Below are 27,582 nucleotides of genomic sequence, written 5' to 3'. Positions count from 1 at the left end.
CTTTCCTGCCCACAAGGCAGTTGGAATATCTCGGCATGAGATTAGACACAGAACAACAAAGAGTGTTTCTACCTCTGAGGAAGGTCAAAGCCGTCAAGGAATTAATCCTACTGGTTCTAAACAAGAAGGAACCGACTATTCGCCTATGTATGAGGTTACTAGGCAAGATGGTGGCCACATTCGAGGCGGTACCATACGCCCAGAGCCACACTCGCATCCTGCAGGCAGCCATCCTGTCAGCATGGAGCAGAAGGCCACAGGCCTTGGATATCCCGTTGCTGCTCTCATCAAGAGTCCGACAAAGTCTGTGTTGGTGGTTAGACCCTCAGAATCTACTGAAGGGGAAGTCTTTCAGCCCAGTGGCTTGGAAGATAGTGACCACAGACGCCAGCCTGACGGGCTGGGGAGCAATTTTGGATGGTTGTACTCGCCAAGGTACTTGGGCAACGCCAGAGAAGCAGTTGCCCATCAACATCTTGGAGCTCAGAGCTGCTCGACTAGCCCTCAGGGCTTGGACGTCAAAATTGCAGGGGTTCCCGGTGAGAATTCAATCAGACAATGCCACGGCCGTGGCATACATAAATCACCAAGGGGGAACCAGGAGTCAAGCCGCTCAGAGAGAGGTGAGCTTGATTCTCCTATGGGCAGAGGCTCATGTGCCCTGCATATCGGCAATATTCATTCCAGGAGTGGACAACTTTCAGGCGGACTTCTTAAGCCGCCAGACTCTATTGCCGGGGGAATGGTCTCTGCATCCACAAATCTTTCAAGCACTCTGCCAAAGATGGGGAGTGCCGGACGTGGATATCATGGCATCGAGACTCAACAAGAAGCTAGACAGGTTCATGTCCCGCTCAAGGGATCCGATGGCCTGCGGAACCGATGCGTTGGTTTGCCCTTGGCATCAGTTCAAACTTCTTTATGCGTTTCCCCCGCTCCAGTTACTACCACGCCTGCTGCGCAGGATCCGGGTGGAGCACATACCAGTCATCCTGGTAGCTCCAGCATGGCCCAGAAGGGCATGGTACTCACTAATCTTAAGGATGGTAGTGGGAGACCCTTGGACTCTTCCTCTACGGCCAGACCTGCTATCGCAAGGTCCGATCCTCCACCCTGCCTTACGGCATCTAAATTTGACGGCCTGGAAGCTGAATCCCTGATTCTCAGGGGTAGAGGTCTGTCTCAGAAAGTAATCTCTACCCTAATCAGAGCCAGGAAACCGGTCTCTAGGGTGATTTATTACAGGGTCTGGAAGGCCTATGTAGGCTGGTGTGAGTCCAAGCGATGGCTTTCTCGCAAATTTACCATCGATAGAGTATTAAGTTTTCTCCAGCTAGGAGTGGATAAAGGATTGGCATTAAGCACAATCAAGGGACAGATTTCTGCTCTGTCAGTGTGGTTTCAGCGGCCGCTGGCCACCCACTCGCTGGTTAAGACCTTCCTTCAAGGGGTCTTACGTATTAAACCTCCAGTTAAATCCCCGCTTTGCCCGTGGGATTTAAACCTTGTTCTGTCAAGTTTACAGAAACAACCGTTTGAGCCGTTGGCTGAAATTCCTTTGGTTTTACTGACAAGGAAGTTAGTATTTTTGGTCGCCATAGTTTCCGCAAGAAGAGTATCGGAACTGGCGGCCTTATCCTGTAAGGAACCATATCTTATTTTTCATAAGGACAGGGTCGTTCTCCGCCCTCATCCTTCCTTCCTACCGAAGGTTGTATCCAGTTTTCATTTGAACCAGGATTTGGTATTACCATCCTTCTTCCCTAAACCTACTTCCAGAAAGGAAGGGTTGCTGCATACCTTGGATATCGTCAGGGCCATGAAGGCCTATCTTAAAGCTACAAAGAAGATCCGGAAAACAGATGTGCTGTTCATATTACCGGATGGGCCCAAGAAGGGGCAGGCAGCTGCAAAGTCCACCATTTCTAGGTGGATTAAGCAATTAATCACTCAGGCCTACGGCTTGAAAGGGTTGCCTCCTCCAGTATCATTAAAGGCTCATTCTACTAGGGCCATGGGCGCCTCCTGGGCAGCAGACCACCAGATCTCTATGGCTCAAGTTTGCAAGGCGGCAACCTGGTCTTCTGTCCACACGTTTACAAAATTCTACCAGTTGGACGTAAGAAGGAAGTCTGATACAGCCTTTGGGCAGGCAGTGCTGCAGGCTGCAGTTTGAGACCCTCGGATTCCGGGGGCTCCTCTTTTTTGAGTTAAATTTAAAATTTAAGATTATTTTTCTCAACTAAGTTGGATTTATTATGATTTGAGTATTTCTCTAAATTAAATCCTTTTGTCTTGGAGATGTTCTCCCTCCCCTCATTGTGAGCATTGCTTTGGGACATCCCATATAGTAATGAATATGCCGCTCTGTGTCCCGTGATGTACGATAAAGAAAAAGGGATTTTTAATACAGCTTACCTGTAAAATCCTTTTCTTGGAGTACATCACGGGACACAGAGCTCCCACCCCTCTTTTTGGGGACCATTTTGGGAGGCATACTGCTTGCTACAAAACTGAGGTACTCCTCCTATGGGAGGGGGTTATATAGGGAGGGGCATTTCCTGTTTGAGATTGCCAGTGTCAACACCTGAAGGTACTCCATATAACCCATATAGTAATGAATATGCCGCTCTGTGTCCCGTGATGTACTCCAAGAAAAGGATTTTACAGGTAAGCTGTATTAAAAATCCCTTTTTTGCTTTGCTACAGTAGGTGTTTGTGATATTGTGCTTTTAGCACGACAGCGTCGCGCTGATACTCGGCGACATGGTGCCGAGATCTCGCCGACACCTCGCACTCACTGGAATAGTGACAGCACATCCCAGCAAGCGCGTCATAGAAGCGACGGGAGATCCGACTTGGATTCCCGCCAATTCTACACGTGTGCAGCGTTTGTTATGAATCCTGAGGGGGAAGTCCCCGCCGGATTTTAAATAAAAATCCGGCATGGGTCCCCCCTCAGGAGCATACCGGGCCCTTAGGTCTGTTATGGGTTGTAAGGAGAGCCCCCCCCTACGCCGAAAAAAACGGCGTAGGGGGTCCCCCTACAATCCATACCAGACCCGTATCCAAAGCACGCTACCCGGCCAGCCAGGAAGGGAGTGGGGACGAGCGAGCGCCCCCCCCCTCCTGAGCCGTACCAGGCTGCATGCCCTCAACATGGGGGGGTTGGGTGCTCTGGGGCAGGGGGGCGCACTGCGGCCCCCCCACCTCAGAGCACCCTGTCCCCATGTTGATGAGGACAGGGCCCCTTCCCGACAACCCTGGCCGTTGGTTGTCGGGGTATGCGGGCGGGAGGCTTATCGGAATCTGGGAGCCCCCTTTAATAAGGGGGCCCCCAGATACCGGCCCCCCACCCTAAGTGAATGAGTATGGGGTACATCGTACCCCTACCCATTCACCTGCAAGAAAAGTGGTAAAAACACAAATAAACCACACAGTGTATTAAAATATTTTATTTTTCTGCTCCGGAGGCCTCCCCTGTCTTCTTTATTAGCTCTTTTACCAGGGGGGGCTTCTTCTTTGACGTCTTCGGGTGGGTGGGGGCCGCCGTCTGGTTCTCTTCCACCGCCGGGGGGGGGGTGGCTTTTAAAAAAGCCCCCACCCCCCCGGCGGGTTTCCTCCGGCGTCTTCGGCGGGGCTCTTCTTCTTCCGCTATCCCGACGGGTCTTCTCCGCTATCCGGGGGGTCTTCTCAACTCTCCGGGGTTCTCCTTCTGTATTCGCCGCTCTCCGTTGTTGACTCGTCGCACCCCGGTTCTTCGTCTCGCAGTCCGGTCCCTTCTTCCGTGCTGTACGTCTTCTTCTCCTTCCGTGCTGTGATGAGTTCTTCTTCCGCGCTGTGACGTCATGTTCTTCACGTCTCTCCTTCTCCCGATGTTGACACGTCGCCTTTCCTCTCTGCAATGACGGGTGCGCGGGTGCATCGGACCTATATAGGCCTCACAGTCCCATCATGCTCTGTACCTACCCATGTGATACCTACCCACGTGGGTAGGTATCACATGGGTAGGTACAGAGCATGATGGGACTGTGAGGCCTATATAGGTCCGATGCACCCGCGCACCCGTCATTGCAGAGAGGAAAGGCGACGTGTCAACATCGGGAGAAGGAGAGACGTGAAGAACATGACGTCACAGCGCGGAAGAAGAACTCATCACAGCACGGAAGGAGAAGAAGACGTACAGCACGGAAGAAGGGACCGGACTGCGAGACGAAGAACCGGGGTGCGACGAGTCAACAACGGAGAGCGGCGAAGACAGAAGGAGAACCCCGGAGAGTTGAGAAGACCCCCCGGATAGCGGAGAAGACCCGTCGGGATAGCGGAAGAAGAAGAGCCCCGCCGAAGACGCCGGAGGAAACCCGCCGGGGGGGTGGGGGCTTTTTTAAAAGCCACCCCCCCCCCGGCGGTGGAAGAGAACCAGACGGCGGCCCCCACCCACCCGAAGACGTCAAAGAAGAAGCCCCCCCTGGTAAAAGAGCTAATAAAGAAGACAGGGGAGGCCTCCGGAGCAGAAAAATAAAATATTTTAATACACTGTGTGGTTTATTTGTGTTTTTACCACTTTTCTTGCAGGTGAATGGGTAGGGGTACGATGTACCCCATACTCATTCACTTAGGGTGGGGGGCCGGTATCTGGGGGCCCCCTTATTAAAGGGGGCTCCCAGATTCCGATAAGCCTCCCGCCCGCATACCCCGACAACCAACGGCCAGGGTTGTCGGGAAGGGGCCCTGTCCTCATCAACATGGGGACAGGGTGCTCTGAGGTGGGGGGGCCGCAGTGCGCCCCCCTGCCCCAGAGCACCCAACCCCCCCATGTTGAGGGCATGCAGCCTGGTACGGCTCAGGAGGGGGCGCTCGCTCGACCCCACTCCCTTCCTGGCTGGCCGGGTAGCGTGCTTTGGATACGGGTCTGGTATGGATTGTAGGGGGACCCCCTACGCCGTTTTTTTCGGCGTAGGGGGGGCTCTCCTTACAACCCATAACAGACCTAAGGGCCCGGTATGCTCCTGAGGGGGGACCCATGCCGGATTTTTATTTAAAATCCGGCGGGGACTTCCCCCTCAGGATTCATAACAAACGCCGCACACGTGTAGAATTGGCGGGAATCCAAGTCGGATCTCCCGTCGCTTCTATGACGGCTCTGTCTCCATCGCGGCAAGCCAGCTTGGCGCTGGCTCCCGCGATGGGGCTCGTAGGTGCTCAATCTCGCCGAGAAAGAGAGCGAGATTGACACAAAATCGGGTTCACCTACTGTATGTTTAAAACAAGATGGGGCCTGGTCAAGAAATGACAACCCCCAACATGTGGTCAGGGCTAGCAATAAAAGCCTTCAGTAAATGTCAGGACCATCAATAATGACATCCAGTAGTATCCTCCAGCATTAAAAAATAAACCCCAGCACAGCATGTCAATAACCCCCAGCACAGCAATAGAAATAAACCCCAGCACTGCAATAATGGGAAACTCCAGCAATGCAAAAATGACAACCCCCAGCACTGTAATAATGAAAACCCACAGCGCTGCAAAAATTACAGTTCCTAGCACTGTAATTATGACAACCCCCAGCACTGTAACAATAACCACCAGTCACCAGTACTGTAATAATGATAACCCCCAGAATTGGTGTTCAGTAGTTTTACCTAAGCACCTGCTCCCGTGAAGCCATCTCTCTCTTCCATGCTGCTACAAGCAGCCAGAACTATAAGGAATCTGTAGGCAGAAGCTTACTCCACGTGACAGAGTAAAGTGCTGCCAGTGTGCTGAAGGGCGCAACATTGTATACGCCTTAAAAACTAGGTAAAGGGGTTGTAAAGCTTTGTTTTTTTATTTTCTAAATATTCCTTTAAGCTAGTGCATTGTTGGTTCACTTATCTTTTCCTTCGATTTCCTTTCTAAATGTTTGTTTTCTTTGTCTGAATTTCTCACTTCCTGTTCCTCCTCTGTAAGCTGTTCTGGCTGACTAACCCCCAGCCAGTTGATGAGGCAAGCTTACTGAGTTTTTTCATTGGAAATTCCGATGAATTCCATCAGAGTTTAGATATAGAACATGTTCTATTTTTCTCCGATGGAATTCCGATGTGATTTGGCCGGGCAAAAGCCTGATCGTGTGTACGCAGCATGAAGGTTCAGTAAGATGTGTGTGAATGCCACGGTGTCTCTTGGTGAAAGAGACTTTCTCCAAGTTTGAGGCACACAGCTCCTGCAGGTGGCAGTATAAACCCACAATTCTAACAATTTCAGCAATGTTTCTCAAGAAAAAATAGAGAAAGCATTACAAAACATGTAATTTTCTTCGGTATTACTAACCTGTGCTTTATTGACCGATGACAACTTTAAATCATGATATGTATTATTATATAAAATAATTTGTTTCTATGTAGAACATAAAAAAAAAAAAATACAGAAATAGCCGGATTCAGAAAGACTTACGACGGCGTATCAGTAGATACGCCATCGTAAGTCCGAATGCGCGCCGTCGTATATTTAAGCGTATTCTGGAAACCAGATACGCTTAAATTTGGCCAAGATACGACCGACGCAAGTCTCCTACGCCGTCGTATCTTACGTGCATATTTAGGCTGCCCGCTAGGGGCGTGTACGTGGATTTACGCTTTGAATATGTAAATGAGCAAGATACGCCGATTCTCGAACGTACGTATGTACGCCGTCGCAGTAAGCTACGCCATTTACGTTAGACATACGCCAGCGTAAAGATAAACCACCAAAAAGATGGCGCAGCCCATGCAAGGTATGGACGACGGAACAGCCGTCGTATTTTACGTCGTTTGCGTAAGCGTACATGAATGGGGCTGGGTGTTGGTTACGTTCACGTCGAAAGCATTGAGCCGACATTGTTTCGTAGGTAGCATTTGCGTCGTGATTCTGAGCATGCGCGCGCATGCGCCGTACGAACGGCCCTCATTTACATGGGGTCACGGTTAATTTAAATGTAGCCCGCCCACTACATGCCTACTTTGAATTAGGCGGGGTTACGCTGGCCCATTTGCGCTACGCCGACGTAACTTACGGAGCAAGTGCTTTGTGAATACTGTACTTGCCTCTCTATGTTACGTCGGCGTAGCGCATATGAGATGCGCTACGCCGGCTTAAACATACAGCGTTCTACCTGAATCCGGCTATATATGTACATGGGGATAGGTATAGTTTCACATAACTTATGCAATCTCTGCCTCCTGCTTATGAATACTGAAAATGCATTTTACTGTTCATCTCCCTCAGTATACTCAAACTAAAAACAATTCTGTTTGATATGCAGATAGCCCCTATTATTATTTAAGGCAGGGTTCCACAAAACCCGGGCACCAGACTAGACTAGAATAAGCGACCTGGCGCGGCACAGCTGGGGTATCCTGCGTCTCCATGAGTCCCCACTTCCCCCATCGTGCGATAGCGTTGGGCCACGCCGGCCGGTAATTGAGGCCGTGACTTTGCGGCCTTCTGCAGGCCTATGCTTCCTTCTGTGATCTGACGCCATCTTGTGGTGGCCGTTGGTATGACAAGACAACCAGCAATGCTAATGGAGCTTCCCCTGTCTGGCTGTTCCGAAACTACAAGTCCCATCATGCCTCTGCCTGTGAGAGGCATGCTTGTAACTGTTAGCCTTGCAATGCCTCATGGGGCTTGTAGTTTTGCAACAGCTGGAGGGTCGCCAGTTTGACACCCCTGCTCTAATTAGAACCCCCAAACATTATTTATATATATATATATTTTTTTTTTATTCTAACACCCTAGAGAATAAAATGGCAGTCGTTGCAATACTTTCTGTCACACCGTATTTGCGAAGCGGTCTTACAAGCGCACTTTTTGGGGAAAAAATACACTCTTTTTTATAAAAAAAATAAGACACCAGTAACGTTAGCCCATTAAATCTCCATAGGCGACGTTTAAAAAATTCTATAGGTTGCATGTTTGAGGAGGTTTAGGGCTAGAATTATTGCTCTTGCTCTACCAATCGAGGCGATACCTCACTTGTGTGGTTTGAACACCGCTTTCATGTGGGCGCTACTCGCGTATGTGTTCGCTTCTGCGCTCAACCTCGGCGGGCCAATGCAAATTCCTGGCTCCTAACTTTTTTAGCTGGCTCCTAGATTCCAAGCAAATTTGTCAAGCCCTGATTTAAGGTACTTGTATAGCACTGTCAATTTACGCAGCGCTTTTACATATACATTGTACATTCACATCGATCCCTACCCTGAGGCTGGGTTCACACCTATGCAAATTTAATGCACGTTTCCCTGCATTCAATTCGAATAGCAGGAGAATGTGACTAGCTCTTTATGGAGCAGGATCACATATCTCCGCAGCGGGTCCAGTGCAGTGTGCCAGAAAAACGCGTGCCTTTTTTTGGTGCTTTTCAGGTTCTATTTCAACCCAAAATTCGGGCTGAAATCGAACCTGAACCGGTGAACCAGCACGCACCAGACCCCTGCTGTGAGCCGCATGCGGGGAACAGTGTGAACCCAGCCTCAAGGAGCTTACAATCTAAAGACTCTAATTCGCATTCATATACTAGGGCCAATTTAGACAGAAACCAATTTACCTACCAGCATGTCTTTGGAGTGTGGGAGGAAACTGGAGTACCCGGAGGAAACCCACGCAGGCACAGGGAGAACATGTAAACTCCAGGCAGGTAGTGTCGTGGTTGGGATTCAAACCAGTGACTCTTTTTACTGCTAGGCGAGAGTGCTACCCACTACACCACTGTGCCGCCCTCAGTGTTTGCCAAACTGTGGCCCGGGAGCCACATCTGGCCTTTGCTTGCTTATATCCGGCCCCTGGAACACTATTTTTATCTACTGACACCAACATTGGCACATAATCCCACCTCCTACTGACAACAATGAAGGGGCAGAATTACTCTCAATGACACCAACAATGGGACGCTATTCCTTTTTTTTTTAAGTGTATTTTGTGCATGTACTCGAGAGAGGAGCCGGACTGCAGGAGTTGGGAGTAGGCAGGCCTCCCCCAGAGGCAATCTGGCGGGTGCGTGAGTGGGTCCTCCCACATAGCCCGCCCTACCTGCTCGCTCCGCTTTGAAGCCCAATGGGGCAGAGGGACTCCCTATAAGGGAGTGAGAGGATCTAGCCCGCTCAACCAGCCCCGCGTGGTCAAAGTGCGTGCATGTTTACCCAATTTCGAGGGCGTGTAAGTGTGGTGGTTTTTGTGGGAGGGGGGTGGGCGTACTAAGCGCAGGCTTACCTCACATAGCACACCCACTGGGAGCCGGGCTGAGACCACCAAACTCAATTCACATGTAGCCGGGACCGGGTTTTCGAAACCCTAGCTGCAGAGGTGAATGGCTTGTCAGCGCAGTGCCAATTGCGTTGAACCACCGCAGCTCCCTCCCGCTATTCCTCCCACTAAAAACAAAGATGGGGCATTGTTTATTCCGTCAGGACCTTTTCTACTCCCAATGCCCACAGTCTGGCCCCTCTTAGGCCTGAAGAACAGTAAACCGGTCCTTTGTTTAAAATGTTTGGAGATCCCTGCCCTAGAGGTAGAATCAATAAACCTTTATAGGAAACACAGGCATAAAAAATATACAGAAGTCAACATCTAGAAACATAAAACGCGCTCAAAATATATAATCAATAAAAATATGTCTTCCTATTATGTAGGGAAAATGTATAAAGAAGTGATTGTGACATGCATCAAACATTCACAGATGGTTAGCCATTGGCTATGATTTAAAACGCATGCACCAGTGACTACCTCCTTTTCTATAATGACAGTAATCTAAAATAACAACAGATACTGCATATTGTATATCATTTTTTGCACACCAATTCTGATTACAATGTATGAACACATACCTGTCTTTTATCATCTGGGGCTTTGAGGAAAAGTGCATTGATTACTGCGACAGTGTATGTCTGAATCTCTTGATCTGTCCTTAAGTCAAAAAAAATAAAAAAATATTATAACAATTAGGCCTCAATCATATACCTAACACCGTGCTTTACCTGCATGGGATGCACAGGTGATCAGTGCCATTCATGGGATGCAGCGGCTGAACTGACACACCCCCTGCTCCCAATTTGACATCTGTGTGGGTGTGTGTCCCCAAACTCACACTGTCTGGATTGGAGGACGTGCACGGATGTTAAAGGGGATGTAAGGGTACAATTTTTTTTCTGAAAAAGCTTCCTTTACCCTAGTGCAGTCCTCCTTCACTTACCTCATCCTTCCATTTTGCTTTTAAATGTCCTTATTTCTTCTGAGAAATCCTCACTTCCTGTTCTTCTGCCTGTAACTCCACACAGTAATGCAAGGCTTTCTTCCTGGTGTGGAGTGTCGTGTTCACCCCCTCCCTTGGAATACAAGAGAGTCAGGACGCCCACTAACACAAAGCTCCTTTCTCTATCTGCAACGTAGAAAGCGTCCTGACTCTCCCGTAGTCCAAGGGAGGGGGCAAGCACGACACTCCACACCAGGGAGAAAGCCTCGCATTACTGTAGGAAGTTACAGACAGCAGAACAGGAAGTGAGGATTTCTCAGAAGAAATAAGGACATTTAAAAGCAAAATTGAAGGATGAGGTAAGTGAAGGAGGACTGCACTAAGGTAAAGGAAGCTATTTAGGGAAAACAAAAATTACATTTACAACCCCTTTAAACTGGGAACAGTGGCTGTGTTCGTTCCAACTGACATGCATGGGAATTCCTGAATGCAAATGCACAGAATACCTGTGAATCCCCCAAGCAGGCATAACATGGCCCTCACATAGGTGTACACTTAAGTACGCCCTTGTGAAGGAGACCTTCATATTTTAATTGAATACAATATAAAATGTTATAAATAATCATAAACCAGAAGGTGTAAAAATAACACTATTTTTACTGCATCGCTGACTTTTCATTAAACACATTTTTTTTGCCTGCCCTCCTTTTCTATTTACGTTTGTTCCCCTTGGCTAATTTGTTTAAATAAAAAATAGCCTGGCTGAAAGGTTAGGGACTCAGTTTTCTGGCAGGAACCCTATAAAAGACTTATGCCCCGTATACACGTGTGGGATTTCCAACGGGAAAAGTTCCGGTCTTTCCCTTACACACGGCCGGTTTTCCCGACTTTGGCCGGGAATCCTGGCCGTGTGTATGCTCCATCGCAGTTTTCCCCATAGGAAAACTGCCAAAACCCGCCGGGCAAAAAGTCAGCCAGTTTTCCCGTCGAAAAAAAACTGTGATGAGCATACACACGGCCAAAAGCTCTCCTCACAGTTTTCCTGTCTGGAAAACTGATCGTGTGTACGAGGCATTAAGTGTACGAGGCATAAGTGTGTATGAGGCTTTACACTCTGGGCTACAGAGACCTCCATCATGTAGTTTGGGGTAGTTCTCATAAGACCCTTGTCATAATGCTACCGCTACAGGTCCTCGGCCTTTTGGGCATTATGCGAGTTATTGTGTTGTCACATCAACCGTGCCATGCCTCCTCAGCTGCGTCTGTGTTCATTGTTTGTAAAACCCTGACCTTTGCTAAAGAATAAATAAAAAAAATTTATAAACTAGATGGTTAAAACTAAAAATGACATCAAGAAGATGGACCAAAAGCATTAAATATACCCAAGAAGTAATCCCTCTGTTCGAGTGGCAACAGACCTGATCAAAAATCTGGTCAGCATTGATCATTCTGCATATTACTCATATTCTACTGGCCAAGGAACAGGGGTCAGAGTAGTCATGACCCCTGGCCTCTAGTTAAAAAGTGTAAACTTTTTAAAAGGACTTTTAACCACTTCAGCATCGGGCCTATTCTGGCACTTCTCTCCTTCATGTAAAAATCATATTTTTTTCTAGAAAATTTGTCAGAACCCCCAAACATTATATTTTTTTAGCAGACACCCTAGGGAATAATTAAAAAAATAACAAAACAGTAAAGTTAGCCCAATTGTTTTGTATAATGTGAAAGATGATGTTACGCCAAGGAAATAGATACCTAACATGTCACGCTTTCAAATTCCGCGCACTCATGGAATGGCGCCAAACTTCGGTACTTAAAAATCTCCATAGGCGACGCTTTAAATTTGTTTACAGGTTACTATTTTCGAGTTACAGAGGAGGTCTACTGCTAGAATTGTTGCACACGCTCTAACGCATGTGGCGATACCTCACATGTGGTGTTTGAACGGCATTTATATATGTGGGCGGGACTTACATACGTGTTTGCTTCTGAGCGTGAGCTACCGGGGACAGGGGCGTTTAATTGCTTTTTTTTTACTTATTTTTTGAATTTTTACAATTTTTTTTTATCACTTTTATTCTTATTACAAGGAATGTAAACATCCCTTGCAATAGGAATATATTGTGACAGGTCCTTTTTATGGAGAGATGTGGGGTCAATAAGACCCCACATCTCTCCTCCAGGCTGGAAAGCCTGAGATCGGGAAAAAAAATTCACCGATCTCATGCTGACAGCCGCGACTGCGGCTTTGTTTACTTTCGGGTACTCATAGAGATGACTGATGACCGGAAATCTCTATCGTCGTGAGCCGGCGCCGGCCGATTCGTTCTCCGGGCCCCTGATGGCACGGGAGAGCCCGGAGAAGCACCGGTAGGCGGCAGGAGGGGGGAACGTCCCCTCCTGCCGCCTATTAGAGCGATCAAGCAGCGGAACTGCCGCTATGATCATTCTTATCGTGCACAGAATCGCCGGCAGAAAACAGTGATATCTGAACTTTAGCCGCAGTCATCATTCAGATATCACCGCACAAAGTCGAGGACGTTATATGACGTAGAAGTAGTTAAAACATTTTTTTTTTTTTTTAAGTCCTGATATGCATATGAAGATAAGAGAAGAACAACTAGGAGCAGCAATGTCTGCACATATGTAACATGATTACCCCTGAAGGTGTGGAATTAACTGTCCAATAGTTATCTCCTGCGCCACTTTCTGATACAAATCATGACTGTTTAGGACCATAGATTCAAGAATGGCTAGAGATCTCTGCAAAATAGACACATCCAATGCAGATTTGTTCACATAACTGGCAATCTAAAAAAAAAGAAAAGAAAAAAAAAATGGTTAGAATATATTACTTACTATAACCATCAACACAAGATTGCTGGAAAAATATATAAAAATATATTTTAACTAATGAAGTAAGGATAATGTGCAAGGTGCGGTAACCCACAGCAACCCAAAACAGCTATGTATTCAACAAAAAGAAAAAAAAGAGGAAAAACTATACAGTAAAAACTTGGATTGCGAGTATTTTACAAGACGATAACATGATAAACAAGCGAGGTCTTGCAATACGAGAAGGGTCACGTCCCATTTTAGTCAATGAGAGTGGTCTTAATTAGCACTACTGAAGTCGCTCCAACTTTAGAAAAGTTTCCTGTACTACTTTGAGGCCGGGTTCATAATATTACGTATTGGATGCGAAATCACTGCATCCAATTCGCAATAGCAGGAGAATGTGAATGGCTCTCTATGGAGCCACTTCACATATCTCCGATGCGGCTCTGGTGAAAATTTACACAGGAGCCCCGTGCCTCTTTTGGGCAGAATTCAGACCTGAAATGGTGAACCAAGACGCATCGGCATCCAGTGTGAACCTTGCCTAAGGCAACTTCTTTCCTTGTGACCATAGACTTTAACCAGTAGGCTACCGTCCGCCGTCAAATGACAGCGGACGATAAGCCTCTCGTTCATATGACGTCCTTACCTTTCCGAAACCACTAGGGGGCACGCGCCCCGCCGGCGGCACGCACCCGCTGCATCACTGGAAACCCGATGCACGTGCCCGGCGATTGCCGGGTAACTGAGCAGGACCGTGGATCTCTGCGTTTACCACGTCCTGTCAGGGAGAAAAGACCGATGGTGTGTCCCTTGTTCATAGGGACACTGATCGGTCACCTCCCCCAGTCAGTCCACTCCCCCTACAGTTAGAATCACTGACTATGGTACACATTTAACCCCTTGATCGCCCCTAGTGTTAACCCCTTCCCTGCCAGTCACATTTACACAGTAATCAGTGCATATTTATGGCACTGTTCGCAGTATAAATGTGAATGGTCCCAATATAGTGTCAAAAGTGTCCGCCATAATGTCGCAGTCACGATAAAAATCATTGATCGCCGCCATTACTAGTAAAAAAAAATGCTATAAATCTATCCCCTATTTTGTAGCCGCTATTACTTTTGCGCAAACCAATCAATATACGCTTATGATTTTTTTTTTACCAAAAATAAGTAGAAGAATACGTATCGGCCAAAACTGAGGAAATTTTATTTTATTTTTTAATATTTTGGGGGATATTTATTATAGCAAAAAGTAAAAAATATTGCTTTTTTTTTCAAAATGGTTGCTCTTCTTTTGTTTATAGCGCAAAAAAAACGCAGGGGTGATCAAATACCACCAAAAGAATGCTCTATTTGTGGGGAAAAAATGATTAAAATTTCATTTGGGTACAGTGTTGCATGACCACGCAATTTTCATTCAAAGTGTGACAGCGCTGAAAGCTGAACAATGGCTTGGGCAGGAAGGGGGTGAAGTTGCCTGGTATTGCAGTGGTTAAGGAGGGTTTATAAAAAAAAACGCTTATGCTCAAAAAAGCTCAAAGGAACTCAAAAGGAGCTCAAAGAAGCTTGAAAAATCTCAATAAAAATATGGACAAGAGCACAAAAAAATTTCAATCTTCTTCACGCTGAAATAAAAGCTCAAATGCCTGTAAAAGCAACTTTTTTTTTTTAGCTGCAGTGTGCATGACCCCTAAGTCAGATCCTCATCTTAATTGATGTGATTTGGATTCGACATTACAGGAAGATTACCCAGGAATTCCCTGAAGTTGCCTCAAAGTCACATTGCTATGATCTTTTCATATGGACTATAGACTGAAGGAAATGGTTGTGGAACAAATCATCTGAGTTTCCATTATTTCTTATGGGGAAATTAACTTTGATATACGAGTGCTTTGGATTACAAGCACGTTTCCAAAACGGATTATGCTGGCAATCCAAGGTTTTAAAGGGGTTGTAAAGGAAACATTTTTTTCCCCTAAATAGCTTCCTTTACCTTAGTGCAGTCCTCCTTCACTTACCTCATCCTTCGATTTTGCTTTTTAATGTCCTTATTTCTTCTGAGAAATCCTCACTTCCTGTTCTTCTGTCTGTAACTCCACACAGTAATGCAAGGCTTTCTCCCTGGTGTGGAGAAAGCCTCTTGAGGGGGGAGGGGGCGAGCGGGAGTGTCAGGACACTCTCTACTTTGCAGATAAAGAAAGGAGCTGTGTGTTAGTGGGCGTCCTGACACTCCTGTAGTCCAAGGGAGGGGGCGAGCACGACACTCCACACCAGGGAGAAAGCCTTGCATTACTGTGTGGAGTTACAGACAGAAGAGCAGGAAGTGAGGATTTCTCAGAAGAAATAAGGACATTTAAAAGCAAAATTGAAGGATGAGGTAAGTGAAGGAGGACTGCACTAAGGTAAAGGAAGCTATTTAGGGAAAAAAAAAATTCCTTTACAACACCTTTAATGTACTTACAATGTAAAAATATGGGTATTCATTATAGAACAGCTTTCCAAGACTCATAACTAAAATATATATATATATATATATACAGTACTAGCAAATGGATGCAATGCTTGCAAAGGTTCCCCTGGAGCTGTAAAATCAACCATTAAACTGTCTATGCAAGGAAGTCGTAATCAGACAGTGAAGACACGCGTATCACATTTTTTGTATGACCAGGGGGCAGTGGTGGTGTCAAAGTGATACAGAAGGCCTGAAGCAACTCCGAGGGGCTCCCCTGGTGTTGGATTACTGCTCGGCTATGTCTTTCCAACTGATCAGAAAGAATGACTCGAAATAACAGTAACTACTGCTGCCAAGAAGCTAGGAAAAAAAACTCCTCTCTTGCTTTTAGAGAAAAGTCAGTCCAGACACCAAACAGATGGAGGTATTTCAAGCTAAAGTATAAAATAAAATAAACTGGCATACTTGTGGGTTAATACAACAAAAACAGTTATGGCAAAACCTTCAGTAGTTAACTACAATAAAAAATAATCATCTCACTGCGTGTTTTTTATTCCAGCGAGGCATTTTATCTTCTACCATTTCCGTTATATTTAGAGATTAATGCCGCATAAAGACGATCGGACAACAAAACCGTGGATTTTTTTCTGACAGAAGTTGGCTCAAACATGTCTTGCATACACACGGTCACACAAATGTTGTCGGAAATTACGAATGCCAAGAACGCAGTGACGTACAACACGTACGACGAGCCGAGAAAAATGAAGTTCAGTAGCCAGTGCGGCTCTTCTGCTTGATTCCGAGAATGCGTGGAATTAATGCGTCAGAATTGTGTACACACGCTCGGAATTTCCGACAACAAGTTTTGCTGTTGAAAAATTAGAGAACCAGCTCGCAAACATTTGTTGTCGGAAATTCCGACAGCAAATGTACGATGGAGCCTACACACGGTCGGAATTTCCAACAACAAGCTCCATTGAACATTTGTTGTCAGGAGTTCCACCCGTGTGTACGCGGCATAACAGTTGTTACCCTAAGCTTATTCTTGTTATTCACACCCAAAAGATAACTATACCAATTGTACACAGCAAACAGTACCTTGTAAAATATTGCAGTTTACAAGTCCTTCCCAAAGAGCTTCCAATAGTGGAAGCTCCACTTATCTGCTCCACCACTCCCCCCATCCCATGTGGCGCTGGATTCCAGGGCAGGTAAGTCCACTTTAAATGTGGTGGCTTCAATTTTTTACTTTTTAAAGTATATATAAACCCTTACCTTAAACCATTTCAGTTTAAATAAAAAAAAACCCAGGCACAACTTACACTCTCGTTGCCATGGGAGATTGCAGTCACCCAGCAGAGCTTTGCTGGTTCTCTCCAACATGCTGTATTGGCTCCTCTGGAAGCCACTTGCAACCACCCTTTGCAGGCCCACCCCATGGTCCATGACGACTGGCCTCCTCTGTGTTGTTATGGGCAACCACTCTCCGTCCTGGCCTTTGTTCAGCCTCTCTTCTGGCACATAACACAGGCTTCCCTCCGCTGAACCTTGTCTTAAGCTGTGTCACTTTCACACTTTTCGCAACCGTTGCTGGTTTAACTGCAGCCGCGTTGCAAGGGGCAACAACACCCCTCTCCCAGACATGGACATCCGGCAGCTTTGTATTGAAGGTTGGCTTGCCTTCCACTTTATCTTGGTCCAATCCTGCCAGGTGCCGCTTGCACCAATCCACTGCCGATTCAAGCACTGGTGGACTTTCCATACTAGCAGTCACCTGTGCACTCATTGCAGCAGTGTTGCTAGGAACAACACCAGCCCTCTTTCTCCTGGGAAAACTCTGTTCAAGCATGTATGGGGTTCGATCAGGCAGTAACCCCTCCAGCCACAGAGCTCTATCACCTCAGCCATCCTTGCTTCTTTTAGGCGTTTTGATCGCCCCATACTCACAATCACTCCAGAACAATTTCGCACAGTTCATCAACAAATTGGAGCACTGTCTCTTTAAGGCTAGTTACCTTTCTCTTGCAGGTTCTCCTCACCTGCACACACACAGGTTATGCAGTTTCTGGCAATAGCTCACTGGTACTTGCAAGGATCTTTAGTCCATGCCCGCATTCTCCACCACGTGTGGTATTAGGGGTTATTTAGATTCTATGTAGAGCATACCAGTAAGCAGAGTTCGTGCCAGTTGTTCTTTTTTCCGTTGATTATTACTTTACTGCTGTAGCAACTTGACAATTACCAGGACAGTGAACTGTACTGTCACTATATATATATATATATATATATATATATATATATAGTGAGATATTATATATATATATATATATATATATATATATATATATATATATATAATATATAGCACTACCCCAGGACTGAGGCATAGTTAGGTATCAAATGTCATGGATGTCCAAACTATACTTGCAAACTCATGACCATTATTTGGTGAATATCGCTTACGTAGGTCAGTTTTTTTTTTTTTTTTAAGTATATAGAAAAAGATTTAGCAAACCTCCAATATATACTTACTTTTTTAATAAATGTCACTGAGAAAGTATCCCATGATACGATTCCATGATCCATCAGCTCAACGAATGCTGTCAAAGTGTAAGAAAGCATTTCTCCAAAGCTGTAAAAAAATTAAAAATAAAAGAATAAAGCTAAATTCCTAAGGGCATGTATTCACATGAGAACTGTGAGATGATATGAGAAAGAAGAAACCGGTGCAGTTCTCAACATAAAAACATAAGCTAGAAAATGTAATATAACTACAAAAAAAAAAACACAAAAAGCTTTTAAGAGAAGCCAAGGAGAAATATCAATATCAATATACAAATTTCAGCACAAAAAAGTTAGTGACATCATTGCTTAGCAAAATCAGGTTGAATAGTTATAGCAAGGTACTATTAAATAATATGAATTAAATGTTAAGGAAAGACCAGTAGTCATCAGCTTCCTAGCTTTGCACTCGTAAGTAGAGTAAAGTAAGTAGACATGTCATTTTTCTGACACAAGGTGGCACTAAAAAGCTAGGACAAGGTATATACTCTATATAGATAGAGATAAAGAGATGTAATGAGCTGTATATAGAGAACAGTATTTGAAACATGGCAACTTTTCCTCTTTGAAAACATTTGCTTCTTCAATTGTCAATTTTACCAATAGATACCAAGTACACATTTTAATTGTTTCTCTTAAAATGCTGGGTTTCTTTGCAATAGGGGTACCTATAATCTGATTGATATTTCAGATTGCAGCATGGATGGCTGACTGCATTAAAGAATTTTATTTTCTGGGAAAAATGGTGGCCTGTCCATAAGGGGCACCCCCTAATCTACATGTATGAATGGGACATCTTTGATAGTATGGTCTCTGGTAGTTGCCAACACCCCTGGTAAACAGGAAAAAGTGGAGAATCCCCCAAGGTGGGGCTTTTGAGGCAACAGTAGTTAAGAGTAGTCAGGATTAATACAAAAATATAATCATTTAATAATGAACAAAAAATATATACATATATGACATAGTAGTTTAGAAACAACACATAAGGGGGTGTCAATTGAAAAGAGGAGAGAGTCCACAGTACGAATACAGGGCCCTACGCGTTTCGGGTTTCCTTCTTCAGGGGCCGAAGTATGTGTGGGGTCAAAAGTCTATTTAACAACTTTTCTAGAAAAAACAAACAAAATAACATATATGTTGAAAATGGTAACATACAATGGAGAAATAGCAATATACATATCAAATGGCACAGATTAAAAAGCACAGAAAAGTTGTTAAATAGACTTTTGACCCCACACATACTTCGGCCCCTGAAGAAGGAAACCCGAAACGCGTAGGGCCCTGTATTCGTACTGTGGACTCTCTCTTCTTTTCAATTGACTACTATGTCATATATGTATATATTTTTTGTTCATTATTAAATGATTATATTTTTGTATTAATCCTGACTACTCTAACTACTGTTGCCTCAAAAGCCCCACCTTGGGGGATTCTCCACTTTTTCCTAATCTACATGTAGGGCACCAGACACATGGTTGTCAATGTTTTTTTTTTTTTAAAGCAAATGATTAGAGTCAGAGGCTCTAATTGGCTTCAAAAAGGGTTGACCCACCCAGTTGTGACAATAGTGAATTAATATTCAAAATTGTCTTCCTGTTTCTCCTCCCGACCAATCAGGAAGCAGGTCCTGAGACCCGATTGACAAGAGGAGAAGCATCCGTATTGGCCGTAGAAGAGAAGGAGACGCAGGGGAAGCTGTAATGAAGCCGCTGAGGAGGAGACGCATTAAGGATTTAATGCTACCCGCGACCTAGATCGGGTAAGTGTGGTGGCTGGTGGGAGGGTGAGCAAATGGGGGGGGTCGGTGGGGTCGTGGTGGTGTTCCACCACGACCCCACCACGACCCCACCGGATGTGGTGGTTGGTTTGTTTGCCGCCCCCTTCCCAAAATGGCGCAGCAGCCACCACTGTCTGGGAATATCACACCATGCGGCTACATACAGCTCTACAGTAACTATTCCTTAGGACCAGTTCTTAACCCGTAACTGTATTTATTTGAAGTATAAACAGTTTGAGGCACTGACTGGCACAGGAATGTGAACGGTGTATGCGTGTCACCTAGGTTTTTCACCTACACATGGTGGGGGGGCTCCAGGTATTGTATCTGCCAGAGAGGGAGGGATCTTAATAAGCTCTGGGTCCTGAAACCTGGAGCCTTGGTAGAGATGTGGGTGAGAAAATCTCTATATTCCTAGGGCCAAATCTTACCTGGTAGCCAAACCTCATTAACCTCTGTCCATCACAAACCACATATGTAACGGCAAGGAGGGTGGGCCTTAACACTCACATGCTGCACATATGCATCCATGCTGGGGGAGGTTTCTGTGCTGAAAGAAACTCACTCCACAGTCCCATCACTGTGACCAATCTCTGGTTATGTTCAAAAGTCAGTAAAACAGGCCCCAATCATGTGACTACTGTGACAATCAATCGCAGTGTTCATATGAACAGGAATATCCATCACTTCTTTCCAACTTCCCACCTTAAAGTGGATGTAAACACCATTCTGACCTGGGCACATCTATCTGTAGTGTTTACTTATCTCTCTCCAAAGCTCTGAGTCCAGTGTTGCTCCGTCCCTCGGTTATCAGCATAAAAACTTCTGACAAATTCTCTGACACATGAGATAAAAGCAGCTGGAAATTTGTGTCAGGGAGGTAACTTAGAGTCAGATAAGCAGAGAGCTTGTCTTTTCACAGCACAGCTCTGAAAGTTTCTTCATTCCTCTGCCTATGTGGAGGGGGGTAGGTGTGTGCCTTTCCTCCAATCAGCTATCACACAGTGTATGCCCAGACTCCCCTCCTACTGTTGAAACAGGAAGAAAGATTTCTAACACGATGTGCACTTTCTAAAGAGTATAGAATGCTGAAGACAGCAGATATACATGTAAAACTTATGTAGTGAGATGCGTTTAATCTCTGTGTATCAACTGAGGCTGTTCACTTTACTGGGTATATGTGAGGGTTTACATTCACTTTAAAGTGGTTGTAAACCCTTTACACCACTTTAGGTGCTTGAAATATCTCCCAGACCTGCACGGCCTAGAAGATATTTGCAAATCGCCGCAGGGAAATTTCTCCTGCGCATGCGCCGGAGTTAGAAAGGGCATGCTGTGCCGTTTCTATCTCAGGCCATGTCGTTAAAGGCGGATCCTGCGCGCATGCGCGGGAGTGACGTCACAGAACATCACGCGACTCCAGCCAGTCACAGTGCCAGAGTTCGCAGCCCAGTTGTCTACAGATGTTGAAAGACCATTTTCTTTCCCCATGTGTAGCGAGATGTTGCCTGAAGCCACATTTGGTGGCAGATGCCTGCATGTGACCCTGATATCAAGAGCAAATATATCATTCCATGTTACTATTTTGACAAAAGTGAGTTTTTCAAGACCAGGAGTAACCACAAGTCTCTCTTCAGATCAAGTATCTGATTTCACAGTCTGAAAGATCTGGCAGGCATATATTAGAATACAGTGAAGTACTGCGTTTGGCATTAACACTTTGGCTGTGATGCATTTTCTTTACTGCCAAAAAAGTACTGCACTCCAACCTCTAAATAAGTGAAGAAGATTATTAAAAAAAATGAGGTTCTCTACCTACTACACATGAGCTTTAAATAAAATATGGGCTAGGTCTCAAACTGCACAAGAAAAAGGACAGCTGGTTGGTTGATGTGGGCCACACCTACACGTTTCCTATGTTTTTGTTGTGTATTCTAAAGTATATATGCACTTTAAACAAACAATTTGGACATGCAGCAAAGCTTGCCAGATTGCACAACGTATTGGTATTTTGTGCTGCAGATGTCCTTCATTACTACAGTGCTCAAAGTATTTATGCTTAACTAGTCCAACAGCCATAAGGGTTACCAATAACTACTCTTTGGGCTGCAAAAAAGGTCATTAGCAGTAAGGATATTTTAAAGTAATTTTTAAATACAATTATAAAGCCAAGCGGTTATAAGTATTTGCCTCCAAATTATACACAATTACCGCATTTGCCGGCGTATAAGGCGAATGGGCGTATACGACGACATCCTAATTTTCCAGCTAAAGGGTTTGTTTTGGGATATACTCACCTTATAAAGATGACCCCCTTCCGACTCACCTCACTGTGCCCATTGCAAAACCTCACTGTACCCATTGCCTAACTGACTGTGCACATTGCCTACCTCACTGTGCCCATTGCCTACCTCACTGTGCAAGGCCGGGGACGAGAGGATGTCCGTGATAGGCAGAACACTGAACACAGGCTCTGCTGGGAAACAGTTTTCCGCCTTTCACGGAACAGGACGAGGAAGAGGCACAGCTTTTGAACAATGGACGCCCGCACACTGACTCTGCATACCGGTACCGGCGTATAAGACAACCCCCGATTTTTGGGGGATAATTTTAAGTACAAAAGGTTGTCTTATACGCCGGAAAATACAGTAATCTATCCTTTAGGATATATATTGCCTAACTCTCTGTGCCCATTGCTACCTCACTGTGCGAGGCCGGGGGACAAGAGGACGTCCGTGATAGGCAGAACACTGAACACAGGCTCTGCTGGGAAACAGTGTTCCGCATAATAACGGAACAGGACGAGGAGGAGGCACTGCTTTTGAACAATGGACGCCTGCAGTCTGACTCTGCATACCGGTACCAGTGTATAAGACGACCCCAAAAGGTCGTCTTATACGCCGGAAAATACAGTAATCTATAATTTAGGATATATATATCTCAGTAGAGAAACATTCCTTCAATGTGTTATTCAATAGTGACTTCAAACGATGAGACGCCCAAGGAAAAGTGATGAGATGTTAAAGCAAAGATTCCTCCACCTCTAATATCGGATCTCCTTACCGACTTCACAGATGTCTTGTCAGGAAATCACAACAGCCTGTGGTTAGTTACCCCCACCCGGAGTCTCTCCCTGCTGGACAACCATTACCTGTCTCCTCAGCATCTAGCGATACTCTCGTATGGATAATCCCCATAAAAATATAAAAACACTTTCTATTTAACGACTTCAGCCCCAGAAGTTACCCCCACTGCGTCGCCTCAACTGCCAACGGTGCGGTCGTGCGAAGCGGAACCCAAACAAAATTGACATCCCCATTTTTCCCACAAATAGAGCTCTCCCCTTGTGGCACCCGATTTTGAGAGAAAAAATAACCTCTGCAGTCTTGATGGTTCCCGCTTCAGTTCCCTCACTCAGTAGATACAGTGCGCTGTGGTGTTACTTTCTGTGTGTTCACACAGACACTGCACTGATGATGATGGCATCCACTGCTGCGGATTTCCCCTCGGCTCTTTCACTTACAGGACTTTTCACCAATCCTTTATTTATTTATTTGAGGGTTGGCTCATATTAATGATTTTTCTCACATGTTTTATATGATTCACATTGTATTGCAGCGCAGCCATATTTTTATTTTCTATTGTTTATTTTGTGTGTATCTCACATGATTGGTTGCAGCAGCAGTTACACCACACTATTTTATTTGTGTTCAATCACACACACACAGTGCATTATTCTTTCAATACTATATATATATATATATATATATACATATACACACACACATACGGTACATATACACAGAGCTGTGAAAAAGTATTTGCCCCTTCTTGATTTTGATTTTTGCATATTTGTCACATGTAAATGCTTCAGATCATCAAGCAAATTTTAATATTACACAAAGACGGCCCAAGTAAATACAAAATGCAGTTTTTACATGATGATTTAATGTATTAAGGGAAAAAAATCTGTCCAAATTTGCCTAGCCTGGAGCTTCGGACCGGGTCGCGGGAGTGCACCGCGGGCGTGCGCCCGCGACCCACGGCTGGGTACTAGTACAGGACGTACCTGTACGTACATGTGCCCAGCCGTGCCATTCTGCCGACGTATATGTGCAGGAGGCGGTCCGGAAGTGGTTAATAATACGCACACAAACTTTAATGACATCCCAGTCTTAGTCCGTAGGGTTCCATATTGAGTTGGCCCACCCTTTTACTGCTATAAGAGCTTCAACTCTTCTGGGAAGGCTGTCCACAGGGTCTAGGAGTGTGTCTATGGGAATGTTTGACCATTCTTTTAAGAAAAACATTCACATCCCACACTGCAGTACTACATGTACTGCAAGGCCAGAAGAGCCCCAGATAACATCCTTGCACAGGCGAATGTAACACTTACAAATGCAGTTTTCCGAATTACACACAAATTCCACTTAAGAATAAACCTACAGTACTTATTGTTTTTGTAACTCTGGGACTGCCTGTATTTAGACCGAGATTAAATTACACACAGGTAGACTCTATTTACAAATTATGTGACTTTTGAAGGCAATTGGTTCCACTAGATTTTAGTTTGGGGGTATCAGAGTAAAAGGGGGCCGAATACAAATGCACGCCATACTTTTCAAATATTTATTTGTAAAAACATTTAAAAAACATTTATTATTTTCCTTCCATTTCACAATTATGTGCCGCTTTGTGTTGGCCTATTACATAAAATCCCAATAAAATAATTTACGTTTTTGGCTACAACATGACCAAATTAGGAACATTTCAAGGGGTATGAATACATTTTCAAGGCACCATATACTGCTGTTCTGTGTACTGTGGGCCAGACATAGTGAATGCAGGGCCCTGGGATTAGTAACACTTTAAGCTGCAACTTCTAAAAAGCAGCAAAGGGAAGTTAGTGATTACGATTCAAATTAAGAAAAGAGAAACAAAATGTCAGCTAAAGTTAGAGCCCAAGCCTAATTCCCAGCAGATCTTATGCAATTAAATAACACACAGCAAATCTGTCTTCCCCAAGCTGCTACAACAGAAAGCTACATTCAGCATGCGCAATTAACAATGCAAATTGTGATCCAGGGAAATTCTTACCATGGTTTCATTATCTTCTGCAACTTCTGATATCGCCTACAAAAATGGGAACAAAATCGACACGTGAGCACATATTTATGACACCACTTACTTTAAAACACAATTACATTCATTTATAGTTTCTATTCAAAAGAATGAGTCCCATGAGCTACTTTACCAACAAATTTGGATAAATAACTTTCATGGCATTTCAATATCTTTCTATCATCTGTTCTGGGATAACTTTTAAAGTTCCTTGTTTTCCTATAAAGCAGGCCATTGCATCTTCCACACTTTTTTATTGGGTCATTGTGATTAGGGTTGTCCCGATACCGCTACTAGTATCCCGATACCAAGCATTTCCCCCTCATCCCCTTTCAACTGTTTTAGTGAAATCTATACAGCGGTGATCGGTGCTTGTAACTCCCCCCAAAGCTGCACCGATCAATGCTCACTGTCCCTCCTCCAGTTCCCCCATCTGTGCTGCTCTCCCCCTTTATGCTCATTGTCCTCCTCTGTGCTGCTCTCCCCCTCCGCGCTCCGTGTCCTCCTCTGTGCTGCTCTCCCCCTCCGCGTTCCATGTCCCCCCTCCGTGCTGCTCTCCCCCTCCATGCTCCGTGTCCTCCTCCGTGCTGCTCTCCCCCTCCGCGCTCCGTGTCCCCCCTCTGTGCTGCTCTCCCCCTCCGTGCTCCATGTCCCCCCTCCGTGCTGCTCTCCCCCTCCACGCTCCGTGTCCTCCTCCCTGCTGCTCTCCCCCTCCGCGCTCCGTGTCCTCCTCCGTGCTGCTCTCCCCCTCCGCGTTCCATGTCCCCCCTCCGTGCTGCTCTCCCCCTCCGTGCTGATCTCTCCCTCCGTACTCCGTGTCCCCCCTTCGTGCTGCTGCTGTCCTCCTCCGTTATTCTGCTCTCCCTCTCTGTGCTGCTACTGTCCCCCTCCTCGCTCGGTGTCACCCTCCATGTCCCCCTATGTGCTGCTCTCCCCCTTTACGCTCCTTGTCCTCCTCCGCGCTGCTCTCCCCCTCCGCGTTCCATGTCCCCCCTCCGTGCTGCTCTCCCCCTCCACGCTCTGTGTCCTCCTCCGTGCTGCTCTCCCCCTCCGCGCTACATGTCCCCCCTCCATGCTGCTCTCCCCCTCGGCACTCCATGTCCGCCCTCTGTGCTGATCTTTGATTCCGCGCTCCATGTCCCCCCTCCGTGCTGATCTCTCCCTCTGTGCTCTGTTTCCCTCCTTCTTGCTGCTGCTGTCCTCCTCCGTTATTCTGCTCTCCCTCTCTATGCTGCTGCTGCACCCTCCATGTCCCCCTCTGTGCTCTGTGTTACCCTCCATGTCCTCCTCCTCCCCCTCTGTCAGGATGGAGAGCTGAGGTAGGAGCCGCTAAACCCGGCTCCTACCTTTTCCAAATGAACAGAGTCAGTGATCACTAACTCTGTCCTTTTATACAACTAAAACATTGTAACCTGTGTTTACCATGCTTCAGTTTGTGAATGGAGAGGAGTCTCTGTCTCCTGTCCATTCATTTTCAGTGAAGCTAAGAAAGGGACTGTGGAATCTGTGTCCTTAGTCAATTTCTCTGTCACCATCCACTCTCCCCATCCCCCCCAAGAAAGCATTGTAAAAAAAACATAACAAAAAATGGTAAAAAAAAAAAAAAAAAAATACTGACATATGTCCCACTGTCACATGATATAAAAAAAAGCATTGGTATTCGGCATCAGCGAGTAATTGAAAAAGTATCGGTACTTGTATCGGGACAACCCTAATTGTGATGGGAAAAATATTTGGACAATATAAAAGGTGTGGAGCACTACCTTTAGTATCAAAACGACATGCAAGTATTCATTATTTCTTTCTTTTCTGACAATTTCAAGGTGCAAAAAGCAAAATCAATCACTGAGCTTGGTAGTTGAAAAACTTAAAAGTGCATCTCTGACCAGATTATGGACAGACCGTTTTTACATATTCTTAAAGCAGTAGTAAAGTCTGCTTTTTCATCTGTTGCAGATAAGCCTTTAAGAAGGCTTACTTGTAGGTACAGTGAATATCTCCTAAAACACACACCATTTAAGAGATACTCACATTTGTAGCAGTTGGTGACATCACCGGCGCATTTGCACTGCACTCTGAATGGATAGCACACTCGAGTGTGTCATTCATTCAAAGCACTGTGCCAAGATCGTGACTCATTATGTCCAGGCCTTTCAAATAGCAGGAGCATGCAAACCCAAAAAAAAGACCAGGTAAGGACGGAAGCCCTACCATTGGTGACAGCGCACTGCTGGAGGTATCCCCAGTACAGGCAAGTCTGCAATAGTGTGCTAGTATGTAATACATACTAGCACATTATGACATAAGCCTGTAGGGGGACCATTTTTTTGTTTTAGCAAGTTAACAACCCCTTTAACAAGCATTTAAAGGACTTTTAGAACAAGCTCTCTCTGACCGCTGTGGCTGCAGGTACTGTGAAGATCACAGTCAGTTTTTTATTTCTAACAACTTATAAGTACCTGCGGTTTGCTTACATTAGAGAGCTAGAAGGTTTCCATGTCTCTGCTCTCCACAGAAAATTGAGATTTCAGTGCCACTACTGTAAAATTTAAAGTTTAACTTCTCCACAATGTCTACAGCTATATGTTGTTGTTTTTTTTTTTTTTTAAGTGCTATTACTACT

At 45.3% G+C, this 27,582-nt stretch overlaps 1 protein-coding gene across 2 annotated transcripts in view; it reads right to left on the bottom strand.

The window, feature by feature from the left end:
• Positions 1 to 27,582, bottom strand: part of ELMO1 (engulfment and cell motility 1) — a 559,417-nt gene that overhangs the window by 388,421 nt on the left and 143,414 nt on the right. For both annotated transcript variants that reach the window (XM_040353213.1, XM_040353215.1), the window contains exons 7-10: positions 24,936 to 24,971; positions 18,032 to 18,131; positions 12,864 to 13,015; positions 9,840 to 9,918 (exon numbers count right to left, since the gene is read on the bottom strand). In XM_040353213.1, coding sequence (XP_040209147.1) covers positions 9,840 to 9,918; positions 12,864 to 13,015; positions 18,032 to 18,131; positions 24,936 to 24,971 — 367 coding nt within the window. The remainder of the gene's footprint in view (positions 1 to 9,839; positions 9,919 to 12,863; positions 13,016 to 18,031; positions 18,132 to 24,935; positions 24,972 to 27,582) is intronic.

This window comes from Rana temporaria, chromosome 5 (genome assembly GCF_905171775.1).
Source record: "Rana temporaria chromosome 5, aRanTem1.1, whole genome shotgun sequence".
Taxonomy (NCBI): Eukaryota; Metazoa; Chordata; class Amphibia; order Anura; family Ranidae; genus Rana; species Rana temporaria.
Note: the sequence above shows the minus strand (reverse complement) of the source record. Positions and strands in the feature narration are given on the sequence as shown.